At 48.3% G+C, this 21,262-nt stretch overlaps 1 protein-coding gene and 1 long non-coding RNA gene across 15 annotated transcripts in view; one reads left to right on the top strand and one right to left on the bottom strand.

Moving 5' to 3' along the window:
* Positions 1–9: 9 nt before the first annotated feature.
* Positions 10–21,262, bottom strand: part of KCNIP4 (potassium voltage-gated channel interacting protein 4) — a 406,334-nt gene continuing 385,081 nt past the window's right edge. For all 14 annotated transcript variants that reach the window (XM_083460627.1, XM_083460632.1, XM_083460628.1 and 11 more), the window contains 5 exons: positions 10,809–10,879; positions 6,724–6,831; positions 4,819–4,923; positions 4,356–4,418; positions 10–1,779 (listed from right to left, as the gene is read on the bottom strand). In XM_083460627.1, the coding sequence (XP_083316753.1) occupies positions 1,732–1,779; positions 4,356–4,418; positions 4,819–4,923; positions 6,724–6,831; positions 10,809–10,879 (395 nt within the window). In that variant the 3' untranslated portion in view covers positions 10–1,731. The remainder of the gene's footprint in view (positions 1,780–4,355; positions 4,419–4,818; positions 4,924–6,723; positions 6,832–10,808; positions 10,880–21,262) is intronic.
* On the top strand, positions 8,609–10,815 carry LOC310686681. Its single transcript, XR_014516043.1, has 2 exons — positions 8,609–10,012; positions 10,617–10,815. It is a non-coding gene; the product is annotated as an uncharacterized lncRNA (long non-coding RNA).

The following is a 21,262-nucleotide window of genomic DNA, read 5'->3' on the forward strand; positions in this document are numbered from 1 at the left end:
GAACCGCCATTCTGCATTTTTCATATTATTTTTTTTATTAAAGTGCACATATAATTTTCACAAACACTACAGCAAATTTCAAGTGTACATGTATTGTACTACTCATATTCCTACACTGGTGATAGCAGAGCAGCCTTCAACATGCCTCATTCCCATCTCTACACCAGAATAGATGCCTGCTTTACTTATATTTTTGCAAAAAACAGTTTGCAGCTCTCTTTGGACTTCTGTAAGCTCTTCAGATCCTTTGTGCAGAAATGTCACAATTAAGATTTGCAATTGTCTGTTATCAGTAGTTATATGCTTGTGGGCAGGCATGTAAGAATGATTTGAATGTGTTGGGGAGGGAGGGGAAGACACCTCATTGCTGGCTACAGTTCAGCAATGATGTCTGTGTAAAAAGACAGGGAGGAAGGGACCCTGCTTGTACCCATTGCTGCTCGATCCTGACACATGCTTCTTCCCTCTTCCCTGTAGTAGCCTTTAAAGAAAAAAAAAGTTGCCTCCCCTTTTCAAAAAAACCCCCATTACCACCACTGCTTACATAACTGTTCTAATGAACGTATGCATCTTCCACCATAGTCAGAGGAGGAAAATAATTTCAAAACTTGCAGTCTAGTGTCCGGCATGACTCTATACTGCTATGTATCCTGAGCAGTGAGTGCTTAGAAACTTACAAATACATTCGTTCCTTTTTTACTACTAATTTTGGGCCAGTCCCACAGTTAAAAAGTAGTAGTTCAGTTCCCTCAGGCAGTTGCTTTAGTTAAACAAAGCAGCACTCATTGTAAAGCTAATTTCTGTCCTTTATGTGGGAGCGTAGCACTTCAGTTAAAATTCAGACAGAATTTTACATAAACTGGTGATCTTAAAGATGGAAGATGTTTGCCATAGGCAACCATTCAGTAAATTGATCCAGTATCCATTTACTATAAAAAAGAACATTCTTTTATAAAATGGGTAGATTGTGAAGTTAAAAAAATAATTGCAGGTTACTACGCAAAGATGGCCAACCCTTCCTTATGTGGACAGATTCTCCACTGAGCATAATGGAGTCTGTGTGTCTTCTGGGGGGCGGGGGTTGGATTAGATGATCCTTAGGGTCGCTTCCAGCTCTGGGCTTCCAGCTCTGCTGCAACATTATGGGGAATAGGGGGCATGGGCAGGCTCAATGCATGCAGACTTCCCCTTTCCAGTAATGACCTATTGTGATGTCAGCATACGGGAAGGCAGAGGAAACAGGACTCCGCTTCACCCAAGAAGGATCATGCCCAAACTGTAATTAGCTGTAATACCTTTAACTGAGAATTGTGTAAGATTGCGTTCGTACACAAGGGAGTATAAAATGAAAGAGTTTTATAGCTAATAAACTCATCTAATAGAAACAAGTAACAGATCCTGCCCTCTTCCTCTCTCCTGGATCTCTCCTATGAAGTTTTGGAGGTGATAATTCCATTTTCATTTTGGTTTCTTTGGATTGTTCTCTGAATCAAATGAACTTTTTTTAAGGACAACTACGTGAGCATTGTTTAAGAGAACTATTTTACCTCAACTACTGGAAAAATACGGTCTCCGTAGGAAGGCTTTGATTAAACGAAACTTATTTGCGTTATACACATCCGTGTAAAGCTGAGCAATCCTGTTTTATGGTAAAAGTGGCAACAGCATTATGGATTAGTTGTTGCAGGATTGTTCATACCGTCCATTTATTGAAGAAAGAACCGCGTCGAGTTAGATCACATTTTCAAAGAGCTGCATGGAACGCATTATATTTTCATCCTGTAAGAAAGAGACATCTCATCTGAGAAAGAGATTTAAAATCTGAAAGTGAAAAGTCAGAAATATTTTTAATCCAATATTTTCCTCCTTAGGCTGAAAAACCACACCCTTTATACATTTTCAGTGTCATAAGCAGCTAAACGTTAGTATCTACTCTGGGTATGTCCAAGGGCTTCCAAGTGGGATTTTTGATTATTTTCTTTGACTAGATTTCTCCTATACCACTGTCACAAATCCTGCAAGTCTGCTGACTGTGCAGTTCTGCTCTAAAGCCTAGTTTATATGTGATGCTACACAGCCCAGTGTTCTATACAGGCCCCAGTATGTTTGAAGACACATTGTTCTGCTAATAGTACCTGCTGCTTCCAGTCTATCACAAATAATTTACAGAGAAAACATTGTGGGGAGCTGCTAAAGTTTGGCGATGGCGTACAATTACAATCACAAGCCTGAAAATTAAACATGTAACTCACACTGGGTCTGTCTATCAAATATAAGGTAAAGGTAAAGGGACCCCTGACCATTAGGTCCAGTCATGGCCGACTCTGGGGTTGCGGCGCTCATCTCGCTTTCTTGGCCGAGGGAGCCGGCGTACAGCTTCCGGGTCACGTGGCCAGCATGACTAAGCCGCTTCTGGCAAACCAGAGCAGCGCACGGAAATGGCGTTTACCTTCCTGCCGGAGCGGTACCTATTTATCTACTTGCACTTTGACGTGCTTTCGAACTGCTAGGTTGGCAGGAGCTGGGACAGAGCAACGCGAGCTCACCCCGTCGCAGGGATTCAAACCACCAACCTGCTGATCGGCAAGTCCTAGGCTCTGTGGTTTAACCCACAGCGCCACCCGCGTCCCTGTCTATCAAATATACCTTGCTGTTTAAAGCAAAATATTGATAAAACACAATGGAGGCAACAGGCACAGAACTTTGTAGGAATTGGCTTTAGAGGTTCAGCAGCCATGCCAACCTTCTGCTGTTCTTGAGATGCGCCACAACTGCTACTGCAGAAGAAGCCAATGGGAAACCTCTGGCTCTCACACAGAATGTGCAAGGAAAGGGGAAGGCCAACCAGGGCCACAGGTTATGTTTGAGGTCGATCAGATCCTCTCCCTTAACTTTTAGCTTTTATTTTAAAAAGAAACCCTTTTGGAAATCAAGGGGAAATAGGCACGCAATATCCTACACAGTTCATTGGTAAAAGGTAAATTTCTTCTTACCTATTCTTGGCCAACGAGTGCAAAGGTCTTGGGATTATTGACAGGCAAGTGACTTGCTTGTTCATTTTATTCTCAGTAAAATGTTGTCTTATCCAAATGAATTAATAAACTACTTTAAATACAGTAATCCTGCAACTTACGCAGGGGTTATGTTCCAGGGATCACGTCTAGAGCCAAAATGACGTATAGTCAAAGCATATTGGGATCAGTGGTGGGCGGGATTGCCAAAGTCATATCCCCCCAAATGTTGCCCCGTTTCTGCCCCTATTTATTTATTTTGCCGTGTGCATAAAGATGAATGAGCACAAGTTAACGGTGCGTAAGTTGCAGGCTTATGATATAACATATTCAACAACTTAAATTTAGGGTTTTTGCTGTTTTGCTTTGACATGATTTCCATCCTAATGTATACCTTAAAACACCTGGGTATGAGCCTCCCAACTGTGCATTGATTTTTCCAGTGCACTTTGGCTGCAGTGGGAAAAGGTAACTTTGCCAACCACTAGATATGACTTTGGCAGAGGAAGGCCTTCCTCTGTGTTCTATTTTTTACTGATGAAATGGGGAACAAAGAGACTATTCTCCAGCTTAGAGAAATTACCTGTACAACCATTGATAAGTGAAGGGTTTTTATATCAAAAGGCCGCCTCTGAAAAGTGACTGTTCTTTTTTATTGAATGTGCCACTGCTGCTTCAGTCTTTATGGCATCTTGTTAAAATTATTTCGGTTTACCGGATATACATTTTATATGTTCTGACATTTTCTCAAATAATTAAGGAGCATGTTGAGTAACAACATCCAGTGTGATCTCCGAGGCCTGCCCTGTTGCATGTTAGAGAAACGCTTGCTGGATATTGGATTCTTATTGATTCTCGCAGAAGGAAACTCTGAATGTTCAGCCTGGGGGAAGGAAGACAGGGCAGGATAGGCTGACACTATCTTCAAATACCTGAAGGGCTGTCATATAGAATCCGACGAAGCCTTGTTACTAGGTGCCCCAGAGAGGAGGACTAGATCTAATGAGCTAAGTTGCAGGAGGAGAGAGATTCTGGTTACATAAATAACTTTGGTGTGGGCAGTTCAACAATGGAGCCAGTTACGTAGAAGCTCTCCCTTCCTGGTAGTCTTCAGGCAACATCTGTTGGAATATGCGCCACCTCTGGATTTCTTGCACTGAGCAAGGAGCTGGACAGGTGAACATGGTCTCCCAATGGCCTTTCCAGCTCTATGATTCTATGAAATAATAAATGTGTTTTCTAAAATATGGAGAATTTGTGAAATACCGTACATGCCGCAGCTTCCTATTGCAGTTTTGTATTGTGTCATAAGAGCAAAGCACTATGAATATATCGGTTACTCACTTTTTGGCAGCTTTCAATGAATTCATCTATGGTGACCACGCCATCTTTGTTCTTGTCCATTTTCTGCCAAAAAAGAAATGCTTGCTTAAGTAATGTCGTTCTCCGGTTAAGACTGCCGCCTTTCTTTTCTATGAGAAGCCAGGTTTGGGGGACAGGTGATAGCATAATGGCTCCCAAAGAAACTACTCCTACACTTGCCGACATTTTATATTTCTTTTAACAAATCACAGGTGCTGAGCTTCAAATTTGCAGGCGTCTCAAACATTTTACCCACCCAAATGAAAGACTCGCAGAGTGGGCAAGACAAAAATGGAAATGAAGAAGGGGATTTGCTTAATCAAATTAGTATAGGCAACAAAGCAAAAAGAGCAGGTTACATAGCCACACTGCAAACCATCCATACGATAACTATCTATGAACATCATTTCACCTGGCTCGCTTCCCCCACCCAAATCGTATCTACCTGGAAAAACGTTTCCACATGTTGTCTCGGGGCGTCTTCTTTGACAACAGGATAAGTGCATTTCCCCATCATATCATATATAGCTTTCATAATATCCAGCATTTCCTGTTGGGGAGGGAACAAAACATTAAAGTGAGCAGGAAAATATGCAGTGGAAAATGCACAATTGGGAAAAGGGTTGCATTTACAAGACAGAAGCCTTGCTAGCATAGAAGTGAAAAACCTTCCCAAAAATAAATTGCAGGTGTTTCATTTGCAATGATGAAAAAGTTGTTGCTGATGCTTGAATACATGAACTGCTAAAAATCAACATTTCTTAAGTTGCTGGGTGTTGCAGCTATCCCCAGCTGTAGAAATGCCGTCTCTGGATAAATCAGATGTTTACTGGCCTACAGAAGCATTTTATCTGATCTAGATAAAGGTAAAGGGACCCCTGACAGTTAGGTCCAGTCGCGGATGACTCGGGGGTTGCGGTGCTCATCTTGCTTTACTGGCCAAGGGAGCCGATGTACAGCTTCCGGGTCAAGTGGCCAGCATGACTAAGCCGCTTCTGGCCAACAAGAGCAGCGCACTGAAACGCCGTTTACCTTCCCGCAGGAAGTATTTATCTACTTGCACTGCATGCTTTCGAACTGCTAGGTTGGTAGGAGCAGGGACCGAGCACGCTATTTCCCCTAATATTCCACCTGCATCTTTCAAAAGCAATGTAAGAAATGGCCATCAGGTGGAAGCAGAAGACTGAGATAAACCCCATTGTGCCTCTTATTTCAGGAATCATAATAGCAAACCCCTCCCATTATTGGAGTGCTGAGTGAATTCCATTTAATGTAAGGAGACTCGGTCTTTATACTTAACAGAGAATTTGCATTGAAAAGAAAACACTAAACAAAGTCAAGCAGCTGGTGGGGACAAATCTGAATTAAATTTCATTTCAAATGGTTATTTGGCCAAATCAGACACTTGCTCACTTCCTCTTGTAGGTTTGCTGTCCTGCCGCCTTTGGCCATACTGAATTTTTTTCTTTTCTCCCTTGTTTGGAGAGAGTTTTCTTTACGAGTGAGTACTCAAACTTGCAAACATACACACATGCCGACAGAAATGAAATGACGGCAACTTTAGCGCTTGATTTGGCCATTTGCATAACTTAGCCTGGTTGGGCAGGTGACTGGTACACATGGAGAGGTTAGCTTGAGTGCGGAAGCAACCCAAGCAGATACTTGAAGCAGAAGCATTTGGCAGTGTTATCACGAGATCTCGCACTGGAGCAGAGGTGAGTGAGTCCCAATATCCTGTATACAAGGGATCCTGTTATTCGCCTCTTAGACTACAGCCACTTGGGATAGCAGGAAGTCCCTAGTCCTGGAATTAATCTACTAAAACCAATAAACAGCAGCCCCGTTACATGCAATTAATGACAAGTGATGAAGATGAAGATGATGGATTTTTCGGAGCTAGCTGACCTAACCGGAAGAGTCCGCGACCAGAAGGAAGAGGAGTATCAGGAAGAATTGAATAAATTTAATGATTATTTAGTTAAATTTGCTAAGTTAAACTAACTGAAAATAGCTTGCAGATACTTAATGGGCTAAGGATTTTATATATGTTACGTGATGAATTAATATGTTTAATTCCATAAGGTGAAGATCTAAGGATGTTAATGCTTAAGTTAAATTTTATAAAAATTGGGATTTGGAAAACCGTTAAAAGGACATGCAATGAAATTCAACCAAAGGGAAGCGAGGAAGTCACTTAACAAAGTTAATAACTGTAATTTTCAATAAGGCTATGATTTATGTTTGTTTGTCTTGTGTGTTTGTTTGTTTATAATATTGTGAAAACTAATAATAAAAAGGGGGGGAAATGACAAGTGTTTTCAAATTGCAGTGAGTGAAATGGTCTCCTCACCTCTTTAGTTATACAGCCGTCCTTATTTATATCATACAGATTAAAAGCCCAGTTGAGTTTTTCTTGCACCGTCCCCCGGAGTAAAATAGAAAGGCCCATAACAAAATCCTGAAAGAAAGATCTTTTATTAATCCACCATCTTGCTATTTCCATCTGTTTTGCTGTGAGTCCTGCAATGCAGAGGTTTGGACTTGGTGACCCTATACTTCTGTTATCCCTGTGCGCGTGTGTCTGTGCTTGAGATGCAAAATTTGCCATCATAACAATGCTGTTTTTTTTAAAAAAAAATCTGCAGAAACCAAAACCAAACAAGGTTGTCCTCAAAACAGAATGGCAGTTTTGCCTCCCTTCCTCGCATGGAAGACCCAAAGCATGAAAACTGACAGTCCAAAGTTAGGGACCAATGGCTAAGTATAGAAAAATAGAACTGTAGAGTTGGAAGGGACCATGAGGGTCATCTAGTCCAACCCCCTGCCATGCTGGTATCTTTTTCACAACTTGAACTCGTGACCCTGGGATTAAGAGTCTCATGCTCTACTGACTGAGCTATCCCTGTCCCGGCAAGAAAAAGCACAAATAACAAAAGCATGCAGGACTGGCCTATTGAACATACAGTGAATAACTACCGTATTTTTCGCTCTATAAGACGCACCAGACCACAAGCAGCACCTAGTTTTTGGAGGAGGAAAACAAGAAAAAAAATATTCTGAATCCCAGAAGCCAGAACAGCAAGAGGGATTGTTCCGCAGCAAAAGCAGCAACCCCTCTTGCTGTTCTGGCTTCTGGGATAGCTGCGCAGCCTGCATTCGCTCCATAAGACGCACACACATTTCCCCTTACTTTTTAGGAGGGAAAAAGTGAGTCTTATAGAGCAAAAAATACAGTATTTTATTACAGTGGTGCCTCGCAAGACGAAAAGAATCCGTTCTGTGATTCTCTTCGTCTAGCGGTTTTTTCGTCTTGCGAAGCAAGCCCATTGACGGATTAGGGGATTAGCGCTATTAGCGGCTTTTACCGGCTTATCGGTTTATCGGATCAGCTGATAAACAGCTTAGCGACTTAGAAAGGGGGGGGGAAACCCCGCAGGAACTCGCAAGACATTTTCGTCTTGCGAAGCAAGCCCATAGGAGATTCGTTTTGCGAGTTTTCCGTCTTGCGAGGCATTCGTCTTGCGGGGCACCACTGTACAGAGAATTCCTGATAACAACATTATAGAAGTGTAAAAACGGCTGAGAGTCACCCTGGGATTATTTATACTGGAGGGTGGTCTAAAATAGAACAAACAATAAGTGATACATCCAATTTTGTATGAGAAAGTAGTCTTCTGCACTTGTGGCAATAAACTCAATTAATTTAGTAATATAGAAGCTTCATCCCAGGAGGAATAAAAGTAATCTGAAAGTTACTGGGAAATTATTTCTGGTTGGCCACTGTGAGACTAGGATGAAATAGTAGATGAGCCTTTGGTCTGATGCAACAAGGCTCCCCTTATTTTTTATGTAAAGCAAAAGCTACATCAAACAGAGCAAGAAAGGTGTAGTTTGTACCGTATTTTTCGCTCTATAGGGCACACTTTTCCCGCTCCCAAAATGAAGGGGAAGCGTGTGTGCGTCCTATGGGGCGAATGCAGGCTCCTTGGCTTCAGCGATAGCAACGCGAAGCCTCCGAAGCGTAGAGGGAGAGCTCCCCCTGCGCTCCGGAGGCTTCGCGTTGCTTTCGCTGAAGCTGCCTGAAGCCCCCAGAGCGCAGCGAATGCCCGCTGCGCTCCGGGGGCTTCAGGCAGCTATCCGCAAGCCTTCAGAGCGCAGCAGAAGTCCCCGCCGCGCTCCAAAGGCTTGCGGATAGCCGCCTGAAGCCTGGAGAGTGAGACGGGTCAGTGCACACTGATCACTCTTGTTCTCCAGGCTTCGCTGGAGAGGCGCTGCACAGTTTTCCCTCTGCGCAGCGCCCCTTCAGCGAAGCAGGAGGAGAAATGGAATGGGCTCCGTTTCTCCTACCGCTTCGCTGAAGGGGTGCTACGCAGAGGGAGATCCCATCCCCCCGTTCTCCCCCTCCTATGGTCCGGTGCGTCCTATAGAGCAAAAAATACGGTATTTGCTGACCTCAATGTTAATCAATGAGCGATACTCTTGTGGGCTCTGCATATCAGAAAAAAACTCAGACTCTTTGCCTGACCTCTAACCCAATCTAGCTAATTCATGGCACATCCTAATTTTATCGGCTTAAAACCCCAAGGAGAGAGGCTCCATGAGGCACTACAATCACTGGCAGCCCCGTTAGCACTCGTTGGAATCAAGGATTAGAACTGTCCATTGAACTTACACATAGAGAGAACATTTGCTGAAGCTAAGTGCACGTTGACCTGTGCAAAATGAAAATAACTTTCTTAACATAGCCAGTAACAAAGACCAAGATTGTGAAGGCCTGGTGCGTTCCTACATTTTATAAACATTATAATGCAACAACATCCTAAAGAAATCCAACAAAAAAATTACGGCTTTCTTGTGGCTGTTCTGTTGTGATGTGATAGGAAACAAGAAACCTAAATCTGGTCGTTCTGGTTGGCACACTAATAGGACCGCGTCTGAAAATAGCTCTGTTGGTAAACCTGTTTGCTTTCCTCCCTGCCTATTCAAACTCATACTCCTTTCAGAAATCTCCCTCTCTTCATATAACATTGTTCACAAGCACCAAAATACCGTTTGAGCTATAAGGGAGGTGAAAAGATGACCAAAAAAAACCCTACTCCTTCATATTTTGCTCCGGACAATAGAAAGGAAGGATCAGCAGACAGGCACACAAAAGATTTAAGGGGATCTGTTTTGAAGCGTTGGTGCCACGAGCCTCTCTCTGGGCTCTGCCACTCTGAGATTAGAAAGAAAAGAGGAGCTGTTCCCAAGCTGCAAATGAAGGCATCCGCCATTCTGCTGGTCCGCACCACGAGCTTTCCCAAAGCCATTTTGACATGAGAGTTGATGCACAAGCATCCAGGGACAGGACTGGGAATTGCCTGTGATCAAACAAACCTAGCAATAGGTCCCCTATATTTCCGCCCCTGTCTGTTGAAAAGAATGTGTAAGGAACACTTCGACGGAGGGAAAGAGAACCACGGTAAACAAACAGCGTCTCTTTCTTTTTTCAACAGCGTTAACGCATATTTCACTTGTGTCATCTGAGGAAACCAGACGGAGATTATTTATTCACCCCTAGCAACATAGCAGATTTATATCTGAGCCTAAGAACATTTACTTAGAGATGCACATGCCACTGATGTCAAAACAGCTTACATGTAAGGGACTGAGCTTTTGGGTCACAACCTTAAAGGCTTTATCCCGCATATTGCTAGCAAATACTTTAGAATTCCAAGCCTGGTCACTTCTAACAGACACTACCCCTATTTTAAAAGAAAAACACTCGTCCTCATGGAAAATAATCACTACTAACCTTATTTTAATCTCACATTTAGAATAACATATAGAAACAAGGAATGTATTGGAAGACGAAGGAAGTTGAAGATGAAGAATTGACCCTGGCAAATTAAAAGATCTCCCTTTTCCACATCCTTTTTCTTCTTTCTCTAGTTTCATAGAAGAACTCATTCTAACCTTTTTCCTAACTGATATCAATTCGTCAGGGAACAGGGGAATGAAAGTAGGAGGGCTAGATAAATCAGAATTTCTCTAAGGTAATATTTTATTGGCTTTTACTATGCTATTAAAGCATCGGTTAATCTTTGCATATTTAGTAAAATATTGAAACAATTATGAGCTTTTACAGTAATTTCTGTTTCTTTCTTGGAGTAAGTCCTACTAAATCCAGATTGCAAGTATAGATACAACACATTCCATTTAAGACCTTTCTGATCATTTGCGTATCTTTTTTATACATTTCAGCTTCTTTGTTGTTAATGAAACTTTGAAAAGTCATGATAGTTCAGAAAACTGAAGTGCAGCCCTGTTGAACTCTGGGAGAGTTCTGGAAAATATGCTTAACCCTCTCACTGGAATCAAAGGTACTTTAAACTTTGGCTGGATCAGTTCCTACCAGAGAAACCAGGTGACAAGAACAGAAATAAACAGGCTTACCTCAAAACTCACACTTCCGTTGTGATCCGTGTCAAATGCGTTGAACAGAAAATGTGCGTATGTTGTGGAATCTGCAATGTAAACAAGGTTGTTCCTTATTAATTGCATTAATAAAGAAACTTAATTCAGCAGCCTTATAAAGAAGAACATTTCCCCCCCCCCCCAACCAGTGGAATTCAGTGCCAGGCTTTAATACTTTAATTTACTGGGAATATTTAGGGAACTAGTCCATTTACCATACACCACCGCCCCCAACGTAATTCTTATTTTCCTCTGTTATGAGAATTATAAGGTCTAAGATATAAAATGTCCATGGATGCACCAGGCAAACACATGCATGGATCTATAAAGCACATGTCTGAAACAGTACAGGAGAACAGTCCTGAAACCATTTTGACTCTCCCAAATTGACCTCAAATGTTTCTCTGCAAGGAGGAAGGAAATGGAAAAACCTCCCCATTGTCTCTTTGCTCACAAATCCTGTCTTAAGGGTATATATTTGTGTATGAATAGGGATGCGGGTGGCGCTGTGGGTTAAACCACAGAGCCTAGGACAGTGTTTCCCAACCTTTTTTGGGCAAAGGCACACTTGTTTCATGAAAAAAATCTCGAGGCACACCACCATTACAGCCCTGTGACGTCAGCGCGCAGCGTCACGCCGGGAGGGACATGAATTGCTAGCAAATTACATAATCACCTCCTTGAGGGCTGGCTCATCTTCTCCGAAGGCAGAACCCCATTAATTAACAGCACAGACTCACACCATAGCCAAGATGAGGGGGGGAAACCTCAGTCATGCACAGTCATGCACATGACCGGGCAGAGAGCACGGTTCAAATCACCCCACCTGGCCAGGACAATCCCTGGGTGCTCCCTTGGGCCACTCACCTGACCCACCTCGCAGGGCTGTTGTTGCGAGGATAACACGGGGAGAACCACGCGCGCGCCCGGGAGCTCCTTGGAGGAGAAAGCGGGCGATGAATGCAATGCACGAAATATATGAGAGGCGACCAGGTTTTGCAGGTGAGGGGCCCCCGCCAGCCTCCGCTTCCAACACCCGGTGCAACGACGCCGAAGTTTCCCCCCGGGCTCAGCTCGGGGAGCAGCGCTGCTCCCCCCGGCTCCCCTTCGCCCTCCCGGCTCTCTCTGCCGCCCACTGGGGACCCCCCTCACCTGCCAAGTCCGGAGCGCCGGTGGAAGTTGCATGCATGCATGCAGGGCGCCGCGTTGCCATTGCATTGCACTGCACTCCATGCAACGCCTGCACGCATGCATTGCCTTGCACGCCCGCCAAGGGGTCTCCCCGCGGTCTGATGCGTCCCCTCCGGCGCGGATGCAGCATTGCAAAAATAACCCCCCCCCCGACGCAGCCCTACCTGGGGGGCAGCCTCCGCCGCTCCGCCTCCGCGGGGATCCCCGGGCTCCATCCTGCCGCCCGATCTCCGCGGGGGCGCAGGCAGGCTGCGCGGGGTCTGCGCGGAAGAGCCCCTGCCCACCCGGCCGCCGCCGCTGCGCTCATTCCATGGCCGGGAGAAGAGCGCTTCAAACAAAACGCCCGGCCCGCCAGGCCACACTGGGAAACATAGTTTGCGCACCCCGCGCGGGCACGGAGCCCAAGGGCGAGGGGACTACGGATCCCGGCAGCCCCCGCGCCGGGGACGGAGGGGGATAGGCCGGGTGCAGGGATGGAGGGACGGGTGGGCGAGCGAGTGAGTGAGTGGCAGCCGCCAAGCCTTGGCCGAGAGCCAAGAAGGGCCTCCCCGGAGGAGGAGGAGGGAGGCACAGAGCGGGAGGGAGGGAGGGAACCCCAGGGGTCATCTAATGACGGCGCCCCAATCGAAAATTTGACTTAAAAAAAAAAATCTTTCGAATTTTTTAATTTTTCCCGCGGCACACCAGGCAACATCTCGCGGCACACTAGTGTGCCGCGGAACAGTGGTTGGGAAACACTGGCCTAGGACTTGCCAATCAGAAGGTCGGTGGTTCAAATCCCCGCGACGGGGTGAGCTCCCGTTGCTCGGTCCCTGCTCCTGCCAACCTAACAGGTCAAAACCACATCAAAGTGCAAATAGATAAATAGGTACCGCTCTGGCGGGAAGGTAAACGGCGTTTCCGTGCGCTGCTCTGGTTCGCCAGAAGCGGCTTAGTCATGCTGTCCACATGAACCGGAAGCTGTACGCCGGCTCCCTCGGCCAATAAAGCTAGATGAGCGCTGCAACCCCAGAGTCGGCCACGACTGGACCTAATGGTCAGGGGTCCCTTTACCTATGACCTGGATTCAGGAACTGAGTATTTACCACCACAAAAGAATGGCCAGGATGCCCAGGTAAACGCAGTCGGTGACCATTATCAGGTATCCTGGCAGACAGGTTTTCTGCTGTAGGTCGCCCCTTCTGTGAAGTATGTATGGTGTTTTGGGGGATGGCCTTGAGCTACAGGCTGGGCAATTTCAAAAGTCTATATAACGGCTTGCGCACCATTGTTCTAGGTCCCTCCTCCCTCCTGCGTGTGGTGAGTGGGGACCCTGTTGCAACAGTTGAATAAAGATCAGGCTTACTAGCTGCTTTGCTTCTCAATATTCTCTGGTTGGCCTCTGTTATTTTCTCCTACCGATAGAGAACCTACATAAGGACTCTATATGGGCCCTTGGGTACCTCATAAGGGAAAAGAAGCAGTTTTTCTTATAACAACTCTTTCAATGAATATTAGCCAGAAGTCCTCAGAAAAACAGACCAAGTGGCATGAGCTGTGCTTTGGCTATTATCCAGATACTACCCAAAAATTATTTATGGATCTGTATTTCTGTTTCCACAAAAAATACCCTAGAGATGCACAGATCAAGTCTAAGCACTGGAACATATGCAAAGATTCATGCATGCATTTAAGCACATGTGAATCTCTAGACTGGTGTGTGTGTGTCTATTGCTGCGGAGCTAATTTAAGTATCTCAAATTCTGCATTCTCAGAATTTTCAGACTATTTCATAATTCAGTTTGAAAAGGAAGAGGGTAATATTCAGCAATGTCCACCAAAGCCTTGCTTTTTGTTATGTTCAAGGTTAAAGTAAGGTGTGTATTCTAAGAACATCTGTTGATATTGATAAGAACACATGTTGATATATACATTTCTTTAAAGACTCATCACATTTTTTTATAACAGCTGTCAAAAAATCACTTGTGATTTTGATCACCATCATCATAATTAATGGATGCAGTCCAACCAAAATGTAGCACTTTATAGGGTGGAAGAAATGCTATAAATAAGTCAGAAACTGAATCGTTATAACAAAAGGGAGTGGGGAAGACTATGGAAAATCACAAACTTTTTTTTTTGCTCTCCACCACCATCTGGTGTTGTATGTTTATAACGAATTCAAAACACTGTTTTTTCACTAATGTAGCTGAGTCCACAGTTAACATTCCCAATGAAATCAATTGATGCTGTCTAACAACAATATTAATAATACTGTGCTATGCTGTAAGAGTTTACAATATTCAGAAATGCACTATATAGAAGATATTATTGATTATGTTATGGAAAATATGCTATGACAGGTGTCAGGGTTGCTTCCAGATCCTAGCTCACAGAGGATCACGCTAGCCAGCGATCATTAAATAAAAGTCTTTATTGAGTTACAGTTTCCATTCTCAAGCTGCTGCGTGCAACTCTACGTCTTATGCTTAGATCGGCGAAGCTCCGTCTGAGTCTCCGCCCCTTGTGCACCAACTTAATATCCTAGCCCTGCTCCACCTTTTCCACCTGACTGTTCTTCTCTGGGTCCCTCTGCCCCCCGGGGTCTCTTCCTTCCGGGATTCTTCTGACGCTGACCCCCCGGACCCTCCTGTCTCCTTGCGCCGGGCTTTAGGACCTGGCTCCCTTTCCGGGCTGCCTACTGCGCCACCTTCCTGTGTATTTGAACTTGGCGCGCGCGCCCAACCTTCCACCTTCCGCCTAACCGTCTCTTCGCTCCCCGATGGAGGTGTGGCCACTCCTGACTCGTGCCCTCCCTCCTGTTGTGAGCTGCCAGCGCTTGATCCCTGGCGCCCTTCCTCTTCCCTGCTCTCTGGCGGCGACGCTGGTCCCGATTTCCAACTGCTCCCCTCTGAGTCCCCTCTGGCTCTATCTTCCTGGGGTGTCCCCCTAGTCTCCCCCCTTGTCCTGGCTACTGGTGCTCCTTTCTGTGAATCTTCTGATTCACTGGAAAGACTCGGAGATCTCGGGTCGTCGTCATCACTCATCTTTTCTTCTGCCTCCTCCCCCTCGCTCTCTGTTTCCTCCCTAGCCCTCGCCTCTGCTCCTGAACCCCTGACATCCATCCCCCCCTCGAAGCCCCCTCTTCCCCCCTCCCCTCCTTCCGGTGCGGGAGCTGGGTGCTGCCGTGTCAAGGGGACGAATGTCGGGTACAGTTCGCTTCCCGTGGCGGGCCTCCATCTGAAGTCTTCCGGTTCTTCCTCCCTGCTCTCGTCGACGACGGTCACCTCCGCTTCCATCTCTGTGCCGCCGTGCTCGAAACCCGGGTCGTCCCCGAAAACGTCCATGTCCGTCTCTCCCTCGCTTCCTTCTGGAGACGTTGCTCGTCCTGGACCCTCCAGCCACTTTCTGCGCCACTGCTCCTCTGGTCGATCATCCCACCAATACGAGGGTTCTGAAGCAGATCCCGAGGGTGACCCCTCTTGAGAACGGACGTCTCGTGTCGGTTCCTCGTCCGAGTCAACCCCCGGAACGTGCTGGCTGAAAGCATGGGCGTGAAAAGCCAGTCGTCGAAAAAGTCTGCTGGCATTGGCCTATGTGGGAAGAGGGCATGAAACTCTTCTTTGAGCAGAGGTTCGTCTAAAGCGTAGCCCGGCACCCAGCTGTTGGCACTGGCCGGGGTGCCCTCCTTGGCGAGAAGGTATTCTACCCCCTCTTCCCCCCATCTGGAGTCCAAAATCTCCGTGACTTCGTTGATGCGCTCCTCCTGTGCCACTCCCGCTTGCCTGGTTCTCTCTCGGAGCGGACTCGGTGCCGTTCCTGGTTCCTGAAACCTGTGAGGTGCCTTGTAGGGAGTGAGCACCGATCTGTGGAACACCGGATGCATCCTGGAGCCTTCCGGAAGCGCCAGCCTGAAAGCCACCGGGTTGACCTGCTCTTCGACTTGGTAGGGCCCCAGTTGTTTATGCCCTAGTTTCTTCTTCGCCAACGACCTGGCCGGCACTGCGTGGGCTGCTAACCAGACCCAGTCTCCCACATGGATCTCTTCGCCAAGCCTTCTGTGTTTGTCCGCTTGTACCTTGTATGCGTGTTTAGCCAGCTCCAGGTGCCGCCGCAGCTGATCGTGGACCTCCTGCAACTCCGACGCGAACGCATCTGCTGTCTGCGGCTCCCCCTCCCCCATTCTTTCCAGTCCCGGGAAGGTTCTGGGGTGCCTCCCGTTGTTGGCGAAGAACGGCGTGACCCCCGTGGACACGTGCTTCGTGTTGTTGTAGGCGAACTCGGCGAGAGGCAGGTAATCCACCCACGTCGCAGGCTGTTGATTCGCATAACATCTCAGGTACTGCTGCATGATGGCATTGACCCGCTCCGCTTGCCCGTTGGTCTGCGGGTGTCTCGCCGACGCCAGGTTGATCTTGACGTTCAGGAAGCCCATCAGCTTCTGCCAGAAGTTCGAGATGAACTGTCGCCCTCGGTCGGACAGAATAGACCGCGGCAGACCGTGAACCTTGAACACGTGGTCTATGAACAGTTTGGCGGTTTGTTCCGCCGTGGCCACCTTCGCACACGGAATGAAATGTGCCATCTTGGAGAACAAGTCCACCACCACCAGCACAGCCGTCTTGCCCCTCGAGCTGGGCAGATCCGTGACAAAGTCCAGGGCCACTCTCTCCCATGGTTCGAACGGCGTTTGCAGCGGTTCCAGCAGTCCGGCCGGCGGTCTGTGCACTGGTTTGGCCCTCTGGCAGGTGTCACACCTCGCCACGTAGTCCGCGACTTCCCCTCTCATTCCGGGCCACCAGAAGTCTCTGGCGACTAATTCCATCGTCTTCTCCTTGCCAAAGTGCCCGGCAGTGGGCGCGTCGTGCAGCTGCTGCAGTACCTTGGCGCGAAGTTCGTCTCCCGGCACGTAGATGGCCCCTTTACGGATGAGCAATCCATCTCGCAGCTGGAACTCGTTGGTTGCTGCCGTGCCCCTGTGCACCTCTGCCATCTTTGCTTGCGCGAAGGAGTCATCCTGCAACGCTCGTCGCACCGCCTCCAGGTCAACTGTTGCCGCAGCGCACGCCCACACTGTCGGTGCGAAGATGTGCATGGCGACCGCTGGCGTTGCCTCCTCCAGATACTGTGGCTTACGGGAGAGAGCATCCGCCATGATGTTGGTGTCCCCCGGGACATACTCTATTCGGAAGTCGAAGTTCGCAAAGAACTCAGCCCAACGTATTTGCCTCTGGTTCAGGAACTGTGCCGTGCGCCAGTGCTCCAGATTCTTGTGGTCTGTGCAGACCTGCACCATGTGCTTGGCGCCGATCAGGAAGTGCCTCCACGCTTTGAATGCTGCATGAATGGCCAGCAACTCCCTGTCCCAGATGGTGTAGTTCTGTTCGGACTTGCTGAGCTTCCTTGAGTAAAACGCTCCCGGTCTCCAAACCCCCTGCGGGTCCTTCTGCAGCAGGACTGCTCCGACGGCTCTGTCCGAAGCGTCTGTCTCCACCCTCATCGGCCTGCTGGGGTTGACATGAAGCAGCTGCTCTTCCGACGCGAAGAGACGCTTGAGTGCCTGAAAGGACTGCTCCGCCTGCTCTGTCCAGATGAACTTCTTTTTCTTGGAGCTGAGCGTGTCCGTGATGGCCGCTGTCTGCATAGCAAAGCCTTTGATAAACTTGCGATAGAAGTTCGCGAAGCCGACAAACCATTGGACCTCCTTCCGGTTGCGTGGGCTTTTCCAATCCAACACCGCTCAAACCTTGGTGCTGTCCATGGCGAGCCCCTTGTCAGACAACTTGTAGCCCAGGAAATCCACCTCCGTCACGTCGAATTGGCACTTCTCCAGCTTGGCGTAAAGCCTATGTTGCTGTAGCCTGCTCAGCACTTCCCTGACGTGTCTGTCATGCTCCTGCTGCGATTCCGAAAAGATCAGGATGTCATCCAAGAAACAGACGCACGTCTTGTAGAGGAGCCCCGCCAACACGTGATGCATGAAAGCTTGAAAAACGTGGGAGCCATTTTGCAATCCAAAAGGCATAACTCTATATTCGTAGGTGCCCAGGGGCGTGAACATGGCTGTCTTCCACTCATCTCCTTCCCGCATGCGAATGAGGTTGTACGCCCCTCGCAGGTCCAACTTGGTGAACACGCTGCCCTTGCGTACCTTTGCGAGGAGGTCGTCGATTCGGGGCATGGGGAAGTCCGATGGCTTGGTCACACTGTTCAAAATGTGGTAGTCCACTACGAGTCTTTTTTGGGGCGTGTCCCGCTTCTTAACAAAGAATACCGGACTGCCCCCCGCTGCCTTGGACTCTCGGATGAAACTGCGCTCCAAATTATGATCTATGAACTCCTTGAGTTCCTGCAGTTCGTCCTCAGACATGGAATACAGCTTCCCTTTGGGCAGCGCCGCCCCCGGCAGCAGGTCAATTTTGCAGTCATATGGTCTGTGGGGGGGTAGCCTGTCTGCCTCCTTCTCGCAGAAAACCTCCAAAAATTCTGCGTACTTGTGGGGAACCGCTTGCAGCGTGCCTAGCTGCAGCTGTGACTCCTCTTCCTCTCCTTCCTGCCGGGGCACGATGCAGTGTTCAGCGCAAAAGGAAGAGCCGAAGGTCAGCTGCCTCTGGTACCAAGCCAGCGTTGGGCTGTGCTTGTCCAGCCAACTCATGCCCAATACAATGGGCGTGTCCGATAGTTGAGTGACGTTGAAGCTGATGACCTCCCTGTGATTCCCAAGTCGCATCACCATTGGTGGCGTCTGCTTCACCACTTGCCCCCCTAGCAGCTCCCTGCCATCCACCGTGACAACCTGCAGGGGCAGCGTGGCAGGCAGCAACTGTATAGCGTGCCGGTCGACAAAGTCCTGCCCTATAAAGTCCGCATTGCTTCCTGAGTCAATGGTGATTGGCACGTCCATGGTGATTCCATTGGGCAGCTGGAGAGATGCTGTGAGCCTCACTACTGGTTTGGGCGGGAGGGGGTCCATGGGCTGTAAAATCTCCGGGGACTTCTTCACTGACACGTCTGGCTGGGCCCCAGTGCCTCTTCCTCCAGCCAGACATCGTCGTTTCCCTGCTGTGGTTCTGTGTGCTGCGTTGCTGCAGTTACCATTGCTGAGGCTGCAGTGTGCTTGTGGAGCCTCCGGGGACACTCTTTCGCCATATGCTGGGGATCATCACATATGTAACACTTCCTGTTCCCTCTAGGAGGCTTCGCTTTCACTGTCGCCGGTGCTAGGGCTCTGGCTGCTGACTGAGCCCTTGCACCTCCAACCTCCATAGGTTCCGCCCCTCCTCCTGGCGGAGGCGTGGATTGCGCACGCGCTGCTTCTCTGGGAAGGAAGGAGGAGCCCCTGGCTGGTTCGCGCCCTCCACGCCCTTCGTCCCTGCTCCACGGACGTTCTTCCAGCCGCACCCCCACCGCTAGCGCCCTCTGAACGATCTCCTGCGTGGTCCGGGGTCTCTCCCCCCTCGCAATTTCATCTTTAACCGAGCTGTGCAATCCCTCCCAAAACAGGTCTCTTACAGGGGCCGAATCTGTGTCCCATTCCAGGGCACTGACCAAAGCGAAAAAGCGGGCATGGTACTGCCTTACGCTGGCCCTCCCTTGCCTTAGTCCATGCACCTCCTTCCGGGCAAGATCCACGTCAATGCTTGATAAAAAACACCCATCCATCGCTTTAATAAAGGCATCCGCATTTTGGAGCGCCGGATCCTTATCTCTCCACAAATTGCGCAGCCATGCTTTAGCGTCTCTATGCAAATGGGACATGATGAACCCCACCTTCTCTTCTTCATCTCTAAAGTCTTTGTTCAGCAGTTGCAGTGCACACATTACATCTGCTCTAAAGTTGGGGTACTGTTGCAAATTCCCATCGAAGTGAGAGACCAGACCGCCTGTGCGTCTCCCCAACCCAATCCCCTCTGGTTTGGGTGTCTGTTGCCCTTGCTTCGTAAGCACTTCCAACCTGACCTGGAGATCCCTGTAGGCGGCAGCTGCGTCCTCCTCTCTCTTCCTGGATGCCAGAGCCTCGGCATTCAGTCGTGACACTGCTTCTCTGAGTTCCGCTATCTGCTGTTCAGCCGTCATGTTGTCAGCCGTTCGTGAGCTCGCTAGTAGGCACCCGCTTTCTCTCCTCTCCGCGAGGCCGTGGATGCCCACAATTTAGCAGACGGAGCTTACTGTCAGGGTTGCTTCCAGATCCTAGCTCACAGAGGATCACGCTAGCCAGCGATCATTAAATAAAAGTCTTTATTGAGTTACAGTTTCCATTCTCAAGCTGCTGCGTGCAACTCTACGTCTTATGCTTAGATCGGCGAAGCTCCGTCTGAGTCTCCGCCCCTTGTGCACCAACTTAATATCCTAGCCCTGCTCCACCTTTTCCACCTGACTGTTCTTCTCTGGGTCCCTCTGCCCCCCGGGGTCTCTTCCTTCCGGGATTCTTCTGACGCTGACCCCCCGGACCCTCCTGTCTCCTTGCGCCGGGCTTTAGGACCTGGCTCCCTTTCCGGGCTGCCTACTGCGCCACCTTCCTGTGTATTTGAACTTGGCGCGCGCGCCCAACCTTCCACCTTCCGCCTAACCGTCTCTTCGCTCCCCGATGGAGGTGTGGCCACTCCTGACTCGTGCCCTCCCTCCTGTTGTGAGCTGCCAGCGCTTGATCCCTGGCGCCCTTCCTCTTCCCTGCTCTCTGGCGGCGACGCTGGTCCCGATTTCCAACTGCTCCCCTCTGAGTCCCCTCTGGCTCTATCTTCCTGGGGTGTCCCCCTAGTCTCCCCCCTTGTCCTGGCTACTGGTGCTCCTTTCTGTGAATCTTCTGATTCACTGGAAAGACTCGGAGATCTCGGGTCGTCGTCATCACTCATCTTTTCTTCTGCCTCCTCCCCCTCACTCTCTGTTTCCTCCCTAGCCCTCGCCTCTGCTCCTGAACCCCTGACAACAGGAAAAAGAATTTCAGAGGAGAAGAAAGGTTCACAAAAGCCCAAAGGTCCCACACCTATAAACATTCAGAATTAAACTGAAACCCATCAATCAACAGTATATTTGAACACCATTGTTTTTAAATCTCATAAAAAACTATGCCAGTGTTATCAGCAACCTTTTGTTTCGTTTTCATTTAAAGTTTGTTGATTATCATTTCTATAGGATGGTTGTTAGCTGCCTAGAATTTTCGAATGGAAATAAAGTATTTCCAATGAAACCAATCTTATTTGAATAAAAGGATTTCAGTCTTTATTTAGCATGCATATCTAGACTAGTACAGAGGCCCATTTCAT

Source organism: Podarcis liolepis (assembly GCF_965112155.1).
Source record: "Podarcis liolepis genome assembly, chromosome: 9".
Taxonomy (NCBI): Eukaryota; Metazoa; Chordata; class Lepidosauria; order Squamata; family Lacertidae; genus Podarcis; species Podarcis liolepis.